The sequence below is a fragment of the Phoenix dactylifera genome, chromosome 16, assembly GCF_009389715.1.
Source record: "Phoenix dactylifera cultivar Barhee BC4 chromosome 16, palm_55x_up_171113_PBpolish2nd_filt_p, whole genome shotgun sequence".
In the NCBI taxonomy this organism is placed as follows: domain Eukaryota; kingdom Viridiplantae; phylum Streptophyta; class Magnoliopsida; order Arecales; family Arecaceae; genus Phoenix; species Phoenix dactylifera.
Genome location: NC_052407.1, coordinates 495,965 through 514,873, shown reverse-complemented (window position 1 = coordinate 514,873; position 18,909 = coordinate 495,965). Strand labels below are relative to the sequence as shown.

General features: G+C 36.4%; 1 protein-coding gene across 1 annotated transcript; it reads left to right on the top strand.

Moving 5' to 3' along the window:
• The first annotated feature begins 1,338 nt into the window (after positions 1–1,338).
• LOC103710182 (E3 ubiquitin-protein ligase UPL7) lies at positions 1,339–18,860 on the top strand. Its single transcript, XM_008795820.4, has 14 exons — positions 1,339–1,454; positions 1,560–1,682; positions 2,950–3,190; positions 3,925–4,517; positions 5,097–6,092; positions 6,163–6,497; positions 9,122–9,400; positions 9,504–9,756; positions 12,569–12,739; positions 12,831–12,923; positions 14,072–14,179; positions 15,680–15,796; positions 18,343–18,432; positions 18,594–18,860. Exons 1-14 carry the CDS (start codon positions 1,428–1,430, stop codon positions 18,675–18,677), a joined length of 3,510 nt encoding a protein of 1,169 aa, XP_008794042.2. The 5' UTR covers positions 1,339–1,427; the 3' UTR covers positions 18,678–18,860.
• Positions 18,861–18,909: the final 49 nt, after the last annotated feature.

The following is an 18,909-nucleotide window of genomic DNA, read 5'->3' as shown; positions in this document are numbered from 1 at the left end:
TCATTAGGGATTTGTAAGGCTTCATTATAGTTTGTCATTTTTAGTGGATGTGGTTGGTCCTTTATTTTTCAGGTTGGTTTGTTACCATTAGTGAATTCATAAGCTCGTTTAGTGTTTAGTGTTCTGCAAGGGAACATCAAAACAGAACTGCCTGCTCAGGGGCAAAAACGAATGGCTGGCAGATGCTGATGCCATCTTGACTTATGTGGCCTGCCGATCATCAGGATCTGATGAAGGTGTGATTCATGTTAGTCTAGAATGTTGCTAATTTGCTATATCATGAGTCTGGAGAACTTAAAAACAAAACGTCATCACATCATAGTTGATATTCAAAATACTGTTGTTAAGCATTATAATTCTTAGCAAAAACTCAGATGTTATTAATTGGCTAGAATGGCAAAATTGGCTGAATCCCAGATGTCATTAACTAGGTAGGATTTCAAATTTGGCCGCAGAATTCCTACAGGAAGTGCAGTTTGTTCTTTTATATTAGTTTCTGTCTCTCATTTTTTAGCGGAACATGGGCAAGCAACATAAAGTTTCATGGATACTGTAAAGATATTGTCTGTCACGCTTAAATAGCAACCTTTTAAAATATTATTTTAAGCATATAACTAACTTGTCCAATTTTGAGGCCATTGGTGCAAGGGTAAAAAGCTTGGACCGATAGTGACACAAGGTTTGATCCGTGCGGTGCAGTCATTTTATGCAATTAATTGCAAAGGTTATGTTTGTCCTTAATTGGCCCCTGCAGGACCGTCAACTGTATAAGAGAATGGTATGTTAGGTTTGCCTTTGGTTTTGCCCTTGTCAAGACTCCAGATTGCACAGCTCTGTATCCATTTTTTGTGTAGTATTTTGGCATTTGACTCAGATGGCAATGCTTGTATGAGCTGCCGATGTACCAAAATAATAATAATAATAATAATATGCACACAATTTCATTCATCCTTCAAAACTTTTACTATCACTCGCTGATGGAACTCAGGATTCGACACTTTTTGAATAGTATTAGTACTCGTTTTAGTTAGTGGCAAGTCGGCGGTGTGTTGCCGACTTTTTACGAAAATCGGAGTTTTTTTTCCGTTGAGTAAAAGGCCACGCGATACCTAATACAGAATCGGCATTTAGACGCTATCTTTATGAGCAAGCGGACAGAAGATATTAAATCACGGGATTCTAATTGCCGACTCCATACATATCCTTTTTCCGTCTTTACCTTTCTAGTTTCTACCGTGACCCGGGGCACCCCAATGAAATTTTAGCCTTTGGGATCATCCCTAGCCAAAATAAAAGACTTTTCCAAATTGGGGGAGAGAGAGAGAGAGAGACGAAGGGAGGTGTGGGGGGGGGGGGAAGGGGGGAAGTCGACGTCTTTGGTTCTCCCCGCCGGCGACGACCGTCAGGTCCGGCTCTAACAATCCCTAATGTCTGTGCCTCCGAAACAACGCCAGGTATTCCTCTCAATATTCCCTCTATTTCTCCTCCGATTCCGCTATCTTTCTTGGAAAAAAAGGGGAAAAAAAATCCATCTTTGATCTTCTCCGCTGGCTTCCTAGGTCTCGTTGAGGGGCGCGAGCGCCAAAGAGATCACGCGGGATGCCCTCCTCGAGAAGGTCTCCCAGGAGAGGGAGCTCCGCATCTACAATCGCCGCGCCTCCGCCGCCGCCCTTTTCGTCCAGGTACCTCCCCATTTCTCCCTCACCTTATTCATCTCTTTTTCTATCTTTATTTCTTCTCTTTGATAGTTAAAAAAAAAATTAAAATTAACGAATTTCCCACCCCCTTCATGTTCTTGATATTGGAATATTTAACCTGGGTATCGTTGGGTAACCACAGCTATGGATGCGGTTCTTTTTATCCATGTATTGATAAAAATAGGATTTCTTTCAAACTGACTCGGTACTGAGATTCTGTTATTTGGAATTTGGGAAGAATTTGGAAATTTTATGCGAATTGTGGCTGTTGAGTCCTAAAACCTCAAGATAAAGGGTAGGTCATATTTTTAAGTGGTTAAAGATCACATGCTGAGGGATTTGATAAGAAAATGTTGATAAAATTTGCGCAAATGCATTCAAGAAACTTGTTGATATATTTCTGTTGTTTTTTTTCTCCCCTAAAAAAGAAATATTTTTTTAAAAAAACGAAAAAATATTGTTTTTTGAGATTTCAGACGGATAGTGGAGTCAAACAAGGGATACCTGTGTCATCGGTTATCTCAGCTGGTTCAGAATAACAAGTTTCCACGTTTTCTCGGGATGCTTAATAAGAAAGAAGAAAAAAATGGCTTTGCTTCTGATCCTTCTAGTTAAGATGTAATTGAAGCATTGAACCAAAGTTGCCAAAAACCATTTGATAGTGGCCATTATGTAGCCTGACCAGTTGGCTGTTTCGGTTGGAAAGTTTTGGTTCTTTGTGAAGATTTTATAACCACAACATAACAAGCACAATTATAAATAAAAAATTGATCTACTAGCCCTCCATATAAACAAATTAGCACTACGTGTGCTCGTCATTATTGAGCATCTAAGACAGCATTATCAATGTCATTATTGAGCATCAAATACAGCATAATCGATTTGGAATACCTTCTAATTCTTGTTATGGATTTAGATCAACTTGATAGCACAAACAGTTCTCTTCATGGTAGAGCTAGGTTGCTGGGACTTAAGCAACCACCTTTCTGCCATATTCCACATGATTTTTCTCTCATAATGTTTATGATCCTAGCATATGTAATATATCCCATTTGATTCTTTTTTTTTTCAATAATCTATTCAGATACCAAACGGGTGTATATATATATACATATACATATAAGATGGTGTTGCATATGTTTCCTCTGCTTTCTTTTCACTTCAGATTGTAAGGATCCGGTTACTTATGTTCAGTTGATTCTGAAGCCAAGTGTTCTAACATGAGGCTTTCATTCCTTTCTTTCACATTCAGCGAGTCTGGAGGCGGTATAATGCAATTAAAAAGGTTTCAGAACAGCTTCAAAGAGAATGGGAAACTTTAACTGATCAGCACAACAATGAAATGACTAGTGGATGGATTTCCAAGAACCTATTGAGACCCTTTCTTTTCTTTGCAGCTAGGTCATCAACTTTGCATCAAAAACTTCAATTCACAAATGTGAAGTGTATGTCGACATGTTTCAAAATTCTCCTACAAAGTATAAACTCAGCTGGTATGCCATCTTATCACTGTTTTCTCATGACTGCTTTTCCCTCTCTATTTTTCAAGCTGATGCTTCGCATTTTGTGTCATCTATGTACATACCTGGGGTAGCACTTACTGTATACAAAACAAGCTTGTTTACTTTGCAATTATTACTTATTGAGAAAGGGATGTTGGTATTGTATTGGGTTCATTGGATGGTGCAGTATCCGATTTTGCAGAATATTAAAAAAAACAAATGTTGATAAAATATGCACAAAATTTCCTGTCAGACTTGATATGCATGCTACTTTTTGGCTGATATATCATGAGTCTGCTGACAACAAACTGAAGACTTTACAATAGCATATTTGTGAAGAATTAAAAGGAACAAAGGAGGGGGATGAGTGATACACACTCCTTTGGGGATATTATATCCAGTACTTTTTAGAAAAATGGTAGAGAATCGAGGCACCATATGCATGTTTAGTTGTGAAAATGAGATGAAACGCCAATAGCTGGTAATGACAATTGACTTCATGGATGGTTATAAGAGACATGAACTCTGTGGACTATTATAATTCTAAATTATGTTAATGCGTGAAAGTTAATACGACCAAATGTAAAATCATTGCCTAGCTTGTCTCCAAATACTGTTATTTTCAAATGGAAAAGAATATATTCTTTACAGCAGTCATTAGTTTTTTCCATTTCATATTATTATAATGAATATTTTTGCTGACCTTTATCCTTTTTAATTTGCAGATGCAGAGAAAAACTTCTGTTCTTTGGCTGTAGGTACACATGAGGAAAAATCCACATGGCTTTATCAAGCACAGAAGCTGATTTCATTATGCTCATTCATTCTTGCTGAGTGTGACATCACCTGTCATGGAAATGAAAACATGGTTCCACTTACTGTGCTTGCAATGCGTTTAAGTATTTCCTTGTCTGATCTAAAAAGTTGGAAGAGTTTGAAAAGTGATGACAACAGAGATGCTGATATTGCTGTGAAGAGATTAATTGGATTTATGGCAACAAGAAAAAGTGCTATGTACAGCTGTATTAGGAAATACATCATGAGACTTGGCTCTCAAATTGCCTCAGGAAAGAAGACTATTGTGTCCACAGAGGATTGTTTTGTGATTACTGCAAGTGCAATAACTTTAGCTTTGCGCTCTTTTCATTCTAAGAGGCTAGATGTAAATGATACTGATATTTCCAATGTGAATGATGCTTCTAAACAGTACTGTGTATTCATACTGACAGTTCCGTATCTCACTCAGTGTCTACCATCTCTTCTCTTACCTGCTCTCAAGCATGAATCTGCTCTGCTACCATGCCTTGACAATTTACTGGTAAGGGTCACCAATTTCTGATATATACGACTCTAAAAATTTTTCCTTGTGAATTTTACAGTTATATAGTAAAACCCTGATTGTTTAGTGAAAAGAGGCACTTAAACCCCTAAAGTTCCAATCCTCAGATAGCTAGCTAGTTATTTCCATAGTTTTTCTCTTTTTGGAGAGGGCAGAGGGTTCAGATCAACCGAAATCAAACAGTATATCTGTGTTTGATGATCTTGATTACATCTTTCTGCTTTCTATGTCATGCTTACCTCAGCTTTGGCACTTCATAAATATGCCTTCTTTACTTTTGCAAACTACGCGGAGCCTGTAGGCATGCCATTTCTGGACTTGGCAATGGAAACTTTATATTAGCTGGTTTGCATCTGGGGAGGACTAGGCTTGTGTTATGTTAAGATGGGGCTCATATGTGACTTTTATATATTGCATCTCTCAAGGATTTCTATAATTTATATAATTTTATGGAAGGCATATTGATGATAATACTTAGATCTTGCTGCTAACATTTTCTTCTTCAAAATTATGTTTCAAAGGTCTTGGAACTGATTAAACTTTGGCAGGTGGTGGCAGATTTCCAGGGATAAAATCTTTGATCAAATATTAAAATTAGAGCAGTCAGAAAATTCTGGTCCTTGTGCTGAGGCAATACCTTGCTTTGGGTGGGCTCTTGCAAACATTATAAACTTAGCAACGGAGTATAGTGATGATTCTTGTGCTACCGGGCACTTCATCCAAGGCCTAGATTGTAGATTGTATGTTCAAGCCGTCAATATTTTTTCAGAGAATCTTCTAAATTGGCTTGAGAGCAATGTAGGTTTGCTGAGAAAACATAGTGATGAATTATTGGCAACAGATTATTCTTCTGAAGCTGTTGATTCAGATAATAGCAACAACATGAAGTCTTCATACATAGACCTTCTTAAACCTGTGCACCAGCAGTGGCACCTAAGGAATCTTCTGATCATGGTGAAGAAGAATATTCCAACTCAAGTTGCAGAGACTTGTGCTGCAAATCAGAGCTCAGAATACTTGGGGAACTTCAAGCTACTAAATGTCATATATTTGTATTATTTCATGCTTAGAATATTTTCCTTTTTGAACCCTTTTCTTGGCTCATTGCCTATTCTTAATATACTTTCCTTCACTCCTGGCTTTCTTGTGGAACTATGGGAAATATTAGAAGTTTCCATCTTTGGCGAAACTGGCCACTTGTCCCATGAAGTCAAATTTTGCAAGGATACAAAAGATGCTAATGTTGGGAATTGCAATGAAGCAATCTACGATACAAGGCAAAGGCGGAACATGAAGGATGCTGGAAGCAAGTGGGTGAATGTGCTGCAGAAGATTTCTGGAAGATCAACCGATGGGAAATATGCCGACTCAAATGACGGTCCTCTTAGTCCTGATCAGGTCAATGAGGATGTTCATGATTTATGGGATGTTGAAGCTATGAGGCGAGGACCTCAAGGTATTTCGAAGGACTTATCGTGTATGTTGCATCTGTTTTGTGCTACATATGCGCACCTGCTGTTGGTTCTTGACGACATAGAGTTCTATGAAAAACAGGTATTATGATACGAGCTTCCTGGTAGGTGATTTTTTCAACAGATTCTAATCATTTTCTTTTATCAACTAGGTTCCATTTACACTTCAGCAGCAGAGAAGAATTGTGTCAGTGCTTAACACATTTGTATACAATTCCTTTATTAATAATGGAGGACCCAGCAATAAAATTGTAACAGATGTAGCAGTCAGATGCCTTCATTTGCTTTATGAAAGGGATTGCAGGCACAGATTCTGCCCTTCTTCTCTGTGGCTAGGACCTGCGAGAAAAGGTCGCATTCCAATTGCAGCAGCTGCTAGATCTCACGAAGCTGCATTTATAAATTTGCAGTGCGGCGATCCTTCAACCATCCCAAGCATGAGCTCTCTACTCACAACTGTGCCACATGTATATCCATTTGAGGAAAGGTATCACGAAAAAAGTTCTAATTACTTTTTAATATGTACTGAAATACGCATAAAACTTTTCATAATTATGGCAGATTGTTTTTTTTGCATAAAGTACCCTCGAAGCAGCATTTAAAATCATCTAGTATTTGTTTGTTATTATGCATATGGTGCTAGGACTCTAACTACTACACCAAAACTGCCTAGATGTTAGAGGTGTATCAGTCATAGGCCTTGATCAAGTAAGTATCTGATAACCATGTCCGCCATCTGTGTGCTAAGTGGTCTACTCTAGTTTGGGAGGCCCTTTCCATGTGATAGCTTCAATCTTAAACAATCAAGTGGCCTTTCCATATGGTGATGCACTATGATCACTGGGTAGCCGTTTCCACAAGTTGGTCTGTAGCCCCTACTTTTTTTCTCCACGCAGCCATTCTTAGAGGTTGCCCCTTCTGCAACTTGAACCCTAGGATTGGCTCTGGTTGGATACTAAAAGTTATGAATCTAACCACGACAACAAAAATGCCTAGGTTTATAGGTGCACTAGGATTTAGTCTCAACCAGATATGTAACATATACGTATATTAGTTGTGATCATTTTAGCCAGTATTCATATGTTACACATATAACCACTCTAGTTATGACCATTTAATTTGCATGTGACTAGTAAGATTAACTGTACTGAATCTGCATTTTGGATTCATTTCATGGTAGTTTTCATACTTACAATTTCTAGTTATTAAACAGCTGTTAGGGTAGCTGCACTTGCTCTAACTTGAACCATAAAATGAGGAATATCTTGCCGTGCAAGTTAGTTGTAAGCCTAAAACTAAAAGCATAGAACCTTGCGAGAAATTGGGACAGTTTGCTTGAAGTCATTTGTTCACAGAAACCTTTAAGAAAGCCACCTTCGAAAGATCTTACCATTGTTGATCATTGATGACTTTGTGTTTTCATTATGTAGAGGTGCTTGTGATGTGCTTGTAGCATTTTGTATGAATATCCTTATTCAATACCTCCACATAGTAATCTGACCGACCTGACATCCTGAATATCCAAAACGTAGACTTGTTATCGATATGTAGAAGACCTCTTGATCTATTGTTTTCTATGGAGGGTTTAATATTCCATACTAAGACTTAACTTTACCTGATTGCTAATTGAAATTCTAGTCAAATGAAGTTAGTATGTGTGGGCAGTAGGAATGTGGGATTTTATGGACATATATGGCATCACTCAAATAACCGGTCAAGTTATTCTATGTACCTAGTGTTTTTTTGTTCTTTTAATTTTTTCCTTCTCTCTTGAATCTAATAGGAGTTGGAGATGTGTTTCTTGAAAAGGAAAAATAAGAACTGAAGTATATTTGAGAAATATCTCAACAAAAATTAGAGTAGGATACATTAAGGTGATAAATTGATGAGGTAAGAATGGAGCGTAATTTATTAAGGCCAAAGTCTTGAAGTGAATGCAATTCTAACTAAGGGCATGGAACTCATGTGTTGCTTACTAACAACCTATGGGCATGTTTCTCAATTCTTACCTTATAACCTATTACCGGAAAAAGGAAAAAGGTTATTATCTTATACTAAAAATTACAAGGTCTACTGCATGATGCTGGCCAGGGTGCTGAAAAACTATCTTCTCCTCCATGTTCCTGACCCGATTGGAGAGAGAATGAAGCAAATTTTTCAATCTGCTCATGTATGAACTCTAAAAAAACAGGAGAATTGCAAAAAGCTGATTACAATCCCTTTATTTATACTAGTGAGGTCTGTCCTTACAAAATCCAGGTCGGATTTCTCTTATAGTTAGAAGATGTTGCATCTTTTCCAAAATCCCTATGACCAGTACAAATAATCACAAAAATATAAAATCTCCATGGAGCTAGATCTCGACTTTTTATATCAAAACCATTTCACCTAATTCTTCCCAGATTGTGAGATCGATGTTTTCCTTGAAAAGAAAACTTTACTTTGATCGGCCAGTTTAAAGGCCCAGATGTCATCATAGTCCCTAGTTTATTTTGTGTGATGAACCCTTTAGGGAGTCACTGCACTTTCATAATACTTGCTGAGAGCTTTATTTTGATGCTTGGCTTGCCAAAATGGATGTCTACTCTTACTCCAAAACCCTATCTAGATCAACCTAGGGTGGCCAAAGTGGTCCATAAAGTTCTGAATGATTGTTGCTTGATAGATAATGGAGACTGCTGCGGACTTAAAAAGGGATAAAGAAGTCACGTTGTTTGTTTGTGAGTTAGATGTGACTTATGTATCATATGGGAAGCATGATACCTCTAGACAGATGTGAAAAGCCATCACTGTGAACTAGTATTCCATGATTGTCGCTGTCATTAGTTGTAAATTTGTATTGTTGTACTTAATCATCATATCTTAAACTCAAGTTCGGTCCTGTAAAGTTCTTAGACTCTAATGCATCTTTCCTTTGCTAAGCAGATATCTAATCATTGCTGCTACCTTGTTTTTAGCTCTGAAATGATTGAATCAAATTGACCTGCTTTACAATATCACTTTATTGACAACATTAAATAGAGCCTTTTTGAAGTTGTAATTTCCAGATCTGTGCTTTTGCCACTAATATTTCATGATAATGGTTCATTTACATTTATAGTCCCTTTGCAGAGTTCAAATGTTTAGGGAATTTATTAAGATGGACAAAGTCTCTAGAAGAGTGGCCGGTGAGGTGTCTGGATCAGGTTCAGGGTCAATTGAGATAGTTGTTCGTCGAAACCACATTATTGAAGACGGATATAGACAATTGAATTTTCTTGGATCAAGGTTAAAGTCATGCATTAATGTGTCATTTATCAGTGAATGTGGTCTTCCTGAAGCTGGTCTAGATTATGGAGGTCTGTCAAAGGAGTTCTTAACTGATTTGTCAAAGGCTTCCTTTGACCCTCAGTAAGTCTAAATGCTGTTTCTTCATGTAGGAATCCATTTTCTTTCAAGTAACTCATTTACCTGTACATAATAAAAAATTACTTGACATATTATGGGAACACAGGTATGGATTTTTCTCTCAGACCTCTACATCAGAGAACAATTTAATTCCTAATATGTCTGCCAGATTGCTAGGCAACGGCGTTGAGATGATTGAATTCCTTGGAAGAGTGGTTGGAAAAGCTCTTTATGAAGGGATTTTACTAGACTATTCCTTTTCACCAGTCTTTGTGCAGAAGCTGTTGGGTCGCTATAGCTTTCTTGATGAATTATCAACACTAGATCCTGAACTGTACAGGAGTCTTATGTATGTAAAGGTAAGCTCATGGTTGTAGTATTTATATTTTTGAAGTTCATTTTGTTGCTCTTTGTTGATTTCTAATAAAAGCCTTGTATTTCATATGTTTACATTTCATTAGATTTTGATATCTACTCATGTTTTAGAATTACAATATGGAATGGGGTTATTGTACTTCTTGGTTGCATGCCTCTAAGAACTTATGTTGTACCTAAGAAATCATTCCAACCATGATGAATAGCAGCATTTCGAGTATTGTACCATTCTGGACTATTCGGTGCATACCATAACAATACAACAGGGTACTTTTGAGGACCTTTGCCAGCATGTGTTTATTCCCACAACGATTGTGCGTTGGCAAGATCTTGGAGGTACTTCTGATTAGCCTTTTTGAATGAGATTCCAGGAGCTTACAATAATGGTATAGTTAGAGGGCTTGATATGCTCCCCCGCATCAATGCATGGTAGTATTTGCTGCGTTCTCTCCAATCGCACTATATCATGCCAGTAAGATACCGATATGGGGAACGGCACCAAGACTTAAATATTAGTACATTCAAATCCGACAATTCTGACCCTATGAAAATTATGAGTTTATGATATGTTAGGAAAGATCTTCTGGGAGTTGATACAGAATAAACATAGGTACAGAATAAACATACCATTGGTAAAAAAAGAAATCTTACTTGAGGCTTAAATTCCCTAACTCCTTTAGACTCTTTAGAAAAACACCTTGAGGCTCAAATTAGGGAGAGATAGACATTAGGATCATTTAAGGCAATGCCTTACACCTTATAGTGTGCCATCGGTAGGAGGCCTATGTAATAAACTTAGGTTATCTTCTTAAACCATGAAAGGATGGGATCAATATTAATTGATTTTGTGTGATTCAGTTTTCCACAAAACATTTGCGGGGTATGTGGCAACTGAGTGAGTCAAGGAGTTTAGGGATGGTTGATGCCAGGGCAGGCTCCTTGGGTGCAAGGCAGGTCCCAAATATACATTGGCATGTTACGTTACTAAATGGCCTATGCAATAAAAAAGATTCCATTTCTAATACTCAATAGACAATGTTCCATAAGTCCACATGCACCTCATGCAAATGATGGTAGTACAAATCATCAAAAATATGAAGGTGCCACTCGGTATAGTTGGAAAGGTCTCGTGTGCATAAAACTAGAAGGAACCTTTTTTTTTGGAGAAGAATAAAGCAACTAAAACCAGTTCATGTTCAAAAAAAGGGTAGTGTAAATTAAATTCTGAGTGCAAAATCTTTTATTGACTTGTGTATTTTTCTTGCTGGTTCTTCCATGTGTTGGCTTGAGATGCATACCATGCTGACCCTTGATTGGTACCAGCACAATATGTAATGATTTAATTGTTGACTTGAAGAGTCCATGACACTCCTTTAGGAATTACAACTGCTAAACATAATTGAATGATCCTTTTCATATAACAGTTAGTCAATTTTGTTGCAAAAGATATTTTCATGTACAATTTCAGCTAGATATTGTTATTATTAATAACCTTACAGAATGTAGATGCAGCCATGTATAATTAAGTGCACATGGTATATATGGCAAGGATTGAGTATGGATGTGTACTAGTCCAAACAGACCATAGATCATACCAGGAAGGTACTGATACTGGTAAGGCCTCCATACTGTTACATGGTTTTTGCATTTGTTTTGCTGTCCTGGCATCAAGATGTGTACATGTGTCAATGTAGTAGTGTTTCATACCCGTTAACACAGCACCGACAAGTTACTATATATATTAATATTGATATTGGTTGCCTTGTGTTCATATAGGGTTGCCTGTTCAATGCATCTCAGCACCTGGACACTTGATTGACATTCATGTTGTGTTTGTATGTGTGTATTGCAGTTATCATACCAGCACATAACAAAAAGACCTTATACTCCCAATAGATTCAATAAATGAAGTTGCAAAATGAAAAATCTAAACTTTTGGATTTGAACTGCATTTCGTAAATGCTCGTGTAGAAGAATCATACATTCTGGGAACCTCCTGCCCAATGCTTCAAGTCCTCCCAAATATGTAGTTCTAATGGCATGATATGGTGTGTTAATTCAGGACAGTGTGATGCATGGGCTAGGGCTTTATGAAAATAGTTTTTTATGCATAGGCATTTTAAGCCTTTTGGATCACATCCAACAGATTAGATTTCAATTTTTCAACCGCCAGCACTGAATTATGCAGTGAGGGTGAATTCCTCTCTTTGCACCTTGTGTTGCTATGTATGTGTGCAAGCAGGTGGACGGGCATATGTGCATGCATGCACACATCTTGTCAGCCAGTTTATGCAAGATATTTAGGTTTTCTTTTCAATGAAAGGTAGGAGGTTTTCTGAACTTCAGCTTTGTCTGACTCAGTTCAGAAATAAAGGAAGCATACTTGATATTCTTCGATATATGAATACAATTTGATATTTTCTGAATTTGGGGCTTGGGTGTTTATTATTATTCAACTTGTTTCGTGCTATCAATGTGATGAAATTGTATCTCTACTTATGATTATGTTATGGTTAAGATCAATGCCATAATATTGTGGGTAGAGCTTCTTAAGATGAATTGTGCAAAAGTAGTGCACCTTTCATTTTCTTAACGAAAGTTGCTTAGGTTTTGCCTAATCTTTCTCTCAAAACAATTTCACTAGAGTAGTGACATTGGAAAAAAAATGGTGATAATTAGGCTTATAAATTTTTTAATTCATGTGATTACTGTTATAACCTCACCAGTGTAGTTGGATTCATATGTTATAATTGGGATTAGATTTTTCCCCCTCCCTAATGTCCTGTTAGTCAACAGCATTTTGATGGTGATGTGGCGGAGCTGTGTTTAGATTTTACGGTTACTGAAGAGCTCTGTGGCAGCAGGGTTGTAACTGAGCTTAAACCTGGTGGTAAAAATGTGTCTGTTACAAATGAAAACAAGTTACAGTATGTCCATGCAATGGCAGACTACAAACTCAATCGCCAAGTATGTCATATATTTCTGGTATATATGTATGTTATTATCTATATTCTATTGTATATGTAAATTAAATTGATCTTGTAATTTTGGCCTGCAGATACTTCCATTTGCAAATGCATTTTATAGAGGCTTGGTTGATCTCATATCACCATCTTGGTTGAGCTTATTCAATGCAAATGAATTCAATCAGGTAATTCTTCTTTGAGATGTAATAAAATTTCTTGTGCCTTCTATTGCAGTTCTTGTTGACTCAGGATATACTCATGGAATTATGAGACTTCCCTGCTCCTTCAGGACTCCTCTTACTGAACTGATTTAAAATTTTTATGTTTGGAAGATGGATTCTAATTTTAAAGTTCTGCACAGCTGTTCAACTGACCTATTTATCTGAATTGACTTAGCTTGTATATGCATCAGTTGTATTATAAGATAAGTTAATGTTTCTTATTTATAAGTCAAAACACTTAACTTTGAGATAGGATGTCATCTCCCATAAACTCACTTTTAATAAATGTCCACTTTAAGCTTGTTGTAAGAGATAAGAGATAATAACGATATCATTTTCCCCCTAACTTAAACCAAGCACTCTTCAGGTAATTTATTCTGAATAATATTTGCACAATTCTTTTACTCAAATTCTTGTTTCTTAGTTGTTTTAATCAATCCTGTTTCTTGGATTTCTATTTTGCATTGCAAGTTATTCTTTAAATGTACAGTCTGCTAAATAATTTTGTAAGTGCAAAGAAATCTGCTTGCCTTTGAGAAATAATGTAATCCTCGTTTGTTCTTTCGGACATGTAATGTGTATAAATTTGTATGCTTGTTTGTGAGCATGCAAGCACTTCCATCTGTGCATGTGCCTGTTATTGACAAAATCTGGCATAACCGGCAAGCTTCATGACTTCTAATTCAAGTCTGACTTTATGCTTCACCATTCATTCTTAATGTGGATTTGATTCTTTGGATATGCATTAAAGTTCAGACCATCTTCCAGCTCCATTTATGTTTCCCATGTCTCGAATTCCCTACAGACCCTTCAGCATAAGTCAACTGCTCTTGATTGCTCCAGTTGTCAGACCCTTTTGGCGTTTGAGCATCCCACACCATAACAATATTCTTCTATTGGGGCAAAGTTTGAGCTTACTCTAACGTACTTGTGCTAACACCATCTTACCTAGTCACATTCATATCCACTTTATATCCTTATGTTACAAGTGGAAATTATAACTGTTATGTGTTGATTTAGAATTAATTTCTAATGACAACATTGTGTTGTAGTAATTTGAAATTTAGACCTTTTGTTCTGATGGTGTTCTAATCTTTAATTGCTGCATGCAGCTGCTTTCAGGTGGAAATCATGACTTCGATGTTGATGATTTGCGAAGCAACACTAAGTACACTGGTGGTTATTCTGATTCAAGTCGTACAGTTAAGCTCTTCTGGGAGGTACCGGTCCTATACAAACCATATCTTCATGACAGCAATATGTACTATATCCATATACATATATACAGATACTTGCATCTATGTACATATATAAATACATATACATGCATGCATGTATATGTATATGTATGTATGTATGTATGTATATGTGTAAGTATGTGTGTCTGTGTGTTCATAGCCAATACCAAACAGGTTTATTTCTGCATTTCTCATATTGCTGCCTAACAAATACATTATGTATGATTTTGTATGAGCTAACAGTTCGTAACATAATTATCATGCATGTATATGTATATGTATGTATGTATGTATGTATATGTGTAAGGATGTGTGTCTGTGTGTTCATAGCCAATACCAAACAGGTTTATTTCTGCATTTCTCATATTGTTGCCTAACAAATACATTATGTATGATTTTGTATGAGCTAACAGTTCGTAACATAATTATCAGCATCTATTCCATAAATTTTTTGCCTCATCACTCTCATGAAAATGTATAGTTTCCTACAGCATGTTTCTATTGCTTTTATTTCTAATGCAAGTATTCTAGTAATTGATTAGCCTGATAGTCCGGATCGTATTCTCCAGTGCCTCAAGCAGGTTCTTACATATTATGCTTATTTGAGAAAATATCTGCTGTACAAGTAGATATGCAATATACAAAGAGGTAAGCTGGGTCCACGTTAGACACCATATTGTCAGCAATCATTGCTTTGAAGGGCTTAACCAAGAGGAAGATCTTGATCGTCAACCATTCAAGCTTTGCATTCATAGATATTTAGGAATGCAGGATATCTTAATTGAAGGCAGCTGAAACAGGTTGCAGAAATCTGGATTAAGATTTTGAAGCACTTGTTAGAATCTTCTGAATAACAAAAGTACCTCTATTGAAACTGAACCCGCTAAACTAAGAATGCTGGAACCATACCTGACTTGAATGATATTGCCATCTTATGCAGGGGAACGCTTCAATAGTCACGGGCTTGTAGTGGCCATGGATATGATTATATCCTTGAGAGGCTACATGCATGCAACATGATGGATAATATTTTAAAATCTTATGTACAATAACATAAATATGGTAAATAACTCAATGATGCACTTTATATTGATGGAATCTAGTACAAGTGAGTTATTGTGAGTTGCTGTCTTGTAGTGCATTGCTGATGAATATTAATAAACCTGCTGGTGACAACATTGTAATGTGTTAAAGAAAATTTAGATGGAAGTACATGTTTCTGTGCTTTACCTGAATACTGCATCAATGATTGTCATGTTGATCAATAAATAGGTTGCTTAATGAACGGTACATGTTAATTATTCATGGTAGTATGAAACAAATATCATTATGCATAGGTGGAAGAAATATGTTGATTGCGGTTTATTCCTTATTGCAGTTTTTTTTTCAAACTTAATAATCTTAGTAACTCTAAATTCCTTTACATAAGATTGTAATTTTAATGGGCATATCCAGATTTATGCTTGAGATATAAAATTGCAGGTTGTCAAAGGATTCATACCAATTGAAAGATGCATGTTACTTAAGTTTGTGACAAGCTGTTCCCGAGCACCATTACTTGGATTCAAGCATCTGCAGCCTTCTTTCACGATTCATAAGGTTTGGTCTTGTTTAGACCTGCTATGGCATTTTGACTGTATTATTGGTGTCTTTAACTGCTAAAACACTACAATATTTTTTTCTAAGAACTTTTTATTTTAAATGTCTTGCCTTATAAGAATTCTAAGATTTACCTACTAAAAGAACTTGCTTAGGAAAATACCAAATAACTTGCACAGTTCATTCTATTTCTTAAACAAAGCTGTATGTGGAGTGTGATTATTTTTGTGAAAAATACCAAGGTAATGGTTGCATTTCTTAAGCCAAGAGATTTGTTGTGCTCACATTATTCCATCTTATTCTACTATTTGCTTTTTCTCAGGCTAGATTACTGCTGCCTGTGCATTGCTCGCCTCCCTTTGAGTATGGCTATACTTGATGGTTCAGAGTTGTTTTTTTAAAAATATCTCGTTCTGTGCCAATTTGGTTGTTCATGAATGAACCAAAACAAATGAAATGATGGAACAAAGTGAATTTTTCCCCTTTAAATTCACAAGCAACTAACACTTGGAGGCATAGTTTAATCTTCAAATAACTTTGATCAATACTATCGAGGCAGTCTTTTTACTTCAAAAAAATCTTTTGTTTCTGATTTACGGAACCAAAAATAAATGGAAGGTGGGTTTTTTTTTTTTGGGGGGGGGGGCACCAGCACTTTATTCCTTTCTTAACAGCTTGTACTTATATGTGGTTGAAACCCTAAAGGATATATTGCAATTTAGAACCAAAATAAAATGCCAGGCTCATTAGAGTGACAAAAACAGAATTTTACATCTTATCAGAGAGAGATATAGAGGGTAGCAATTTTTGTCCTAGACATGCCAACCAACCCAAACCAACCGAAATCAATGGGTTTGAATTAAGAATTTTTTTATACTTTGGTGGGGTTTGATTAACCGAAACCTACCAAATATGTGGGTAGGTATGGGTTTGGCCCATTGACCTGATGCGTGACCATGGGTGTAAATCCTTGAAATCTATACCTGAACCTTTAGGATAATGGTAATTGTGTAGTAGGCTATGGCTTAATCAAGGATTGGTTCAGATGATTAGGAGTGCTGTGCAATTAATTGTTAAAAGAATGATAAATATAACAAAGGCAGAAGTGGAGGAATCAACATATTTAGGATTTGTCATATTTTCTTCTCCATTTAAATTTTCTCTCTTGACTTTCTCAAATTATTTGGATATGCAACCTTAAATTCCCTATTATCATTTCATTTGCTAAGATGTGTTGACAAGTGAAGTGCTGATTTGGTTGACAAATTGGATAGTCTATGTGAGATAAATGGTTTGGTATGGGTTTATTTTTTTCAACCTCCCCACACTGCACCCTAAAAGGAAAAAGAAAAAGATTTGGAAAGAAATTATATATTTCCACTCTTGTGATGATGCGCCATGTTCATTATAACAGAAACTTTTTATTGGCCCTATTTATTAATTGTCCAGCCCGTAGTGGGATACAAAGCAGAGGGTAGCCAATGTCCTGCTGCACGTCCCATAGAAGTGGCCAAATTGGTACCATATGTGCCAAACCACCTTAAAGCAGGCTTAAGCTAGTTCATTTGTACCAATTTTTCACTCACAACCTTGAATCATGCACTGAACTGCCTAAATTATGCTGAATTGCTCTTGAACTGAGTCTCTCGAGTCTTGAACTGCCCATGCCCAAATCATGCTGAATTGCTCCTAAACCAGACTTAAACCAAACAACCACCTTACTTGGAGCTGGCATGTATTAACCCTGTTCAGAACCCCAGGGGCACCAAGATATGAAGATACGTGTGAACACCACCTCCCATTGGAAGCAGAGTATGAACTACTGGGCTACAGCCCTGGTTGGTAACTTTAGATTGATACTAACAGTCGTTCCCCACATATATTAAGTTATAGTTACAATGAATGCCTCCGGCTAATTGCTATGGTAAAGGCAAAGGATAGTGCTGGAGCCCATGTTTGCATCTACTTGAACTATAAAAAGTTCATGTAATTGTATGTTTGGATGATCTTAGAAGCTACATGTTACTTTAATCCGGTGGATACAGAGTGGGCTATTTTCTTTTATTCTGTCTTTTTTAAATAAAAAAAACGGTTTTCCTCCTTGGCGCACCATTTAACATGACATTTACAAGGCAACAGCTCAAGTACTTCTGATTGTCCCTGTTTATCAAGTCCAACCTCAATTTATAGAATGTATCCTTGTGACAATACAAAGATGTCATGAGGTCTTTTTTGACAGGTTCATAATCATCCTTTCATTTTGGTGACTCAGTGTTGCAGTGAGATTGAATAAATCAGCTGATTTGGAGTTTTAGATCGATTTCCTTGTATCTAGACTGGTTTGACGAGCCATGGATTGTCAGATACATATTTGTTTTTTTTCTATCAATCAGTAGATCGACATGTTTAGGAAAATAATACAATAGTACATGCAAAGCTTTAGCAATTTACTAATTCATCATCAAATGCTTTGCGTAGTAATTCATTCTTAATTGTTATGTTGGATTCATCATAGATTGTAGCTGATGTTGGAATTGTATGCTCAGGTTGCATGTGATGTACCTATTTGGGCCACCATAGGTGGGCAGGATGTAGATCGTCTTCCCTCAGCTTCCACATGCTATAACACACTCAAGGTAATTAATAGAATCATCCTAAACTTTCTCTTTCTAATTGCTATTGCTACCATTTAGTAGCTTATATATTATTTATTTTGAAGCACGGATCTATGGATTTAATAACTAGTTTATCTTCTAAAGTCAATATATTTTTGATATTGCTTGTTTTAATCCATCAGCTTCCAACATACAAAAGATCAAGTACTTTGAGGAACAAGCTACTTTATGCAATCAGTTCAAACACTGGATTTGAACTTTCTTAAGGTACAGATATTTTCTACTTGCATCTCCAATATTCCTTGATAAAATGTAAATTTAGCTGTTGTGTTAGAAGATATATGAGTGCATTACTGTAAAGAATATTAACAGAACTATTCAAGCTGTGTTTGTTTATGTATATTGTCAATGTATATTATTTCGCTATTATAAAAGCTTGTTTCAAATTACATTTTTGCATCTAGGACCTAACTGGTTTGGTTCTCTTGATCACGGTAC

Coding starts and splice junctions, on each gene's coding strand:
- LOC103710182 (XM_008795820.4), top strand. CDS start 1,428: ATGTCTGTGCCTCCGAAACAACGCCAG. Junction 12,740..12,830: donor ACTACAAACTCAATCGCCAA/GTATGTCATATA, acceptor TTTGGCCTGCAG/ATACTTCCATTTGCAAATGC. Junction 14,180..15,679: donor CAGTTAAGCTCTTCTGGGAG/GTACCGGTCCTA, acceptor ATAAAATTGCAG/GTTGTCAAAGGATTCATACC.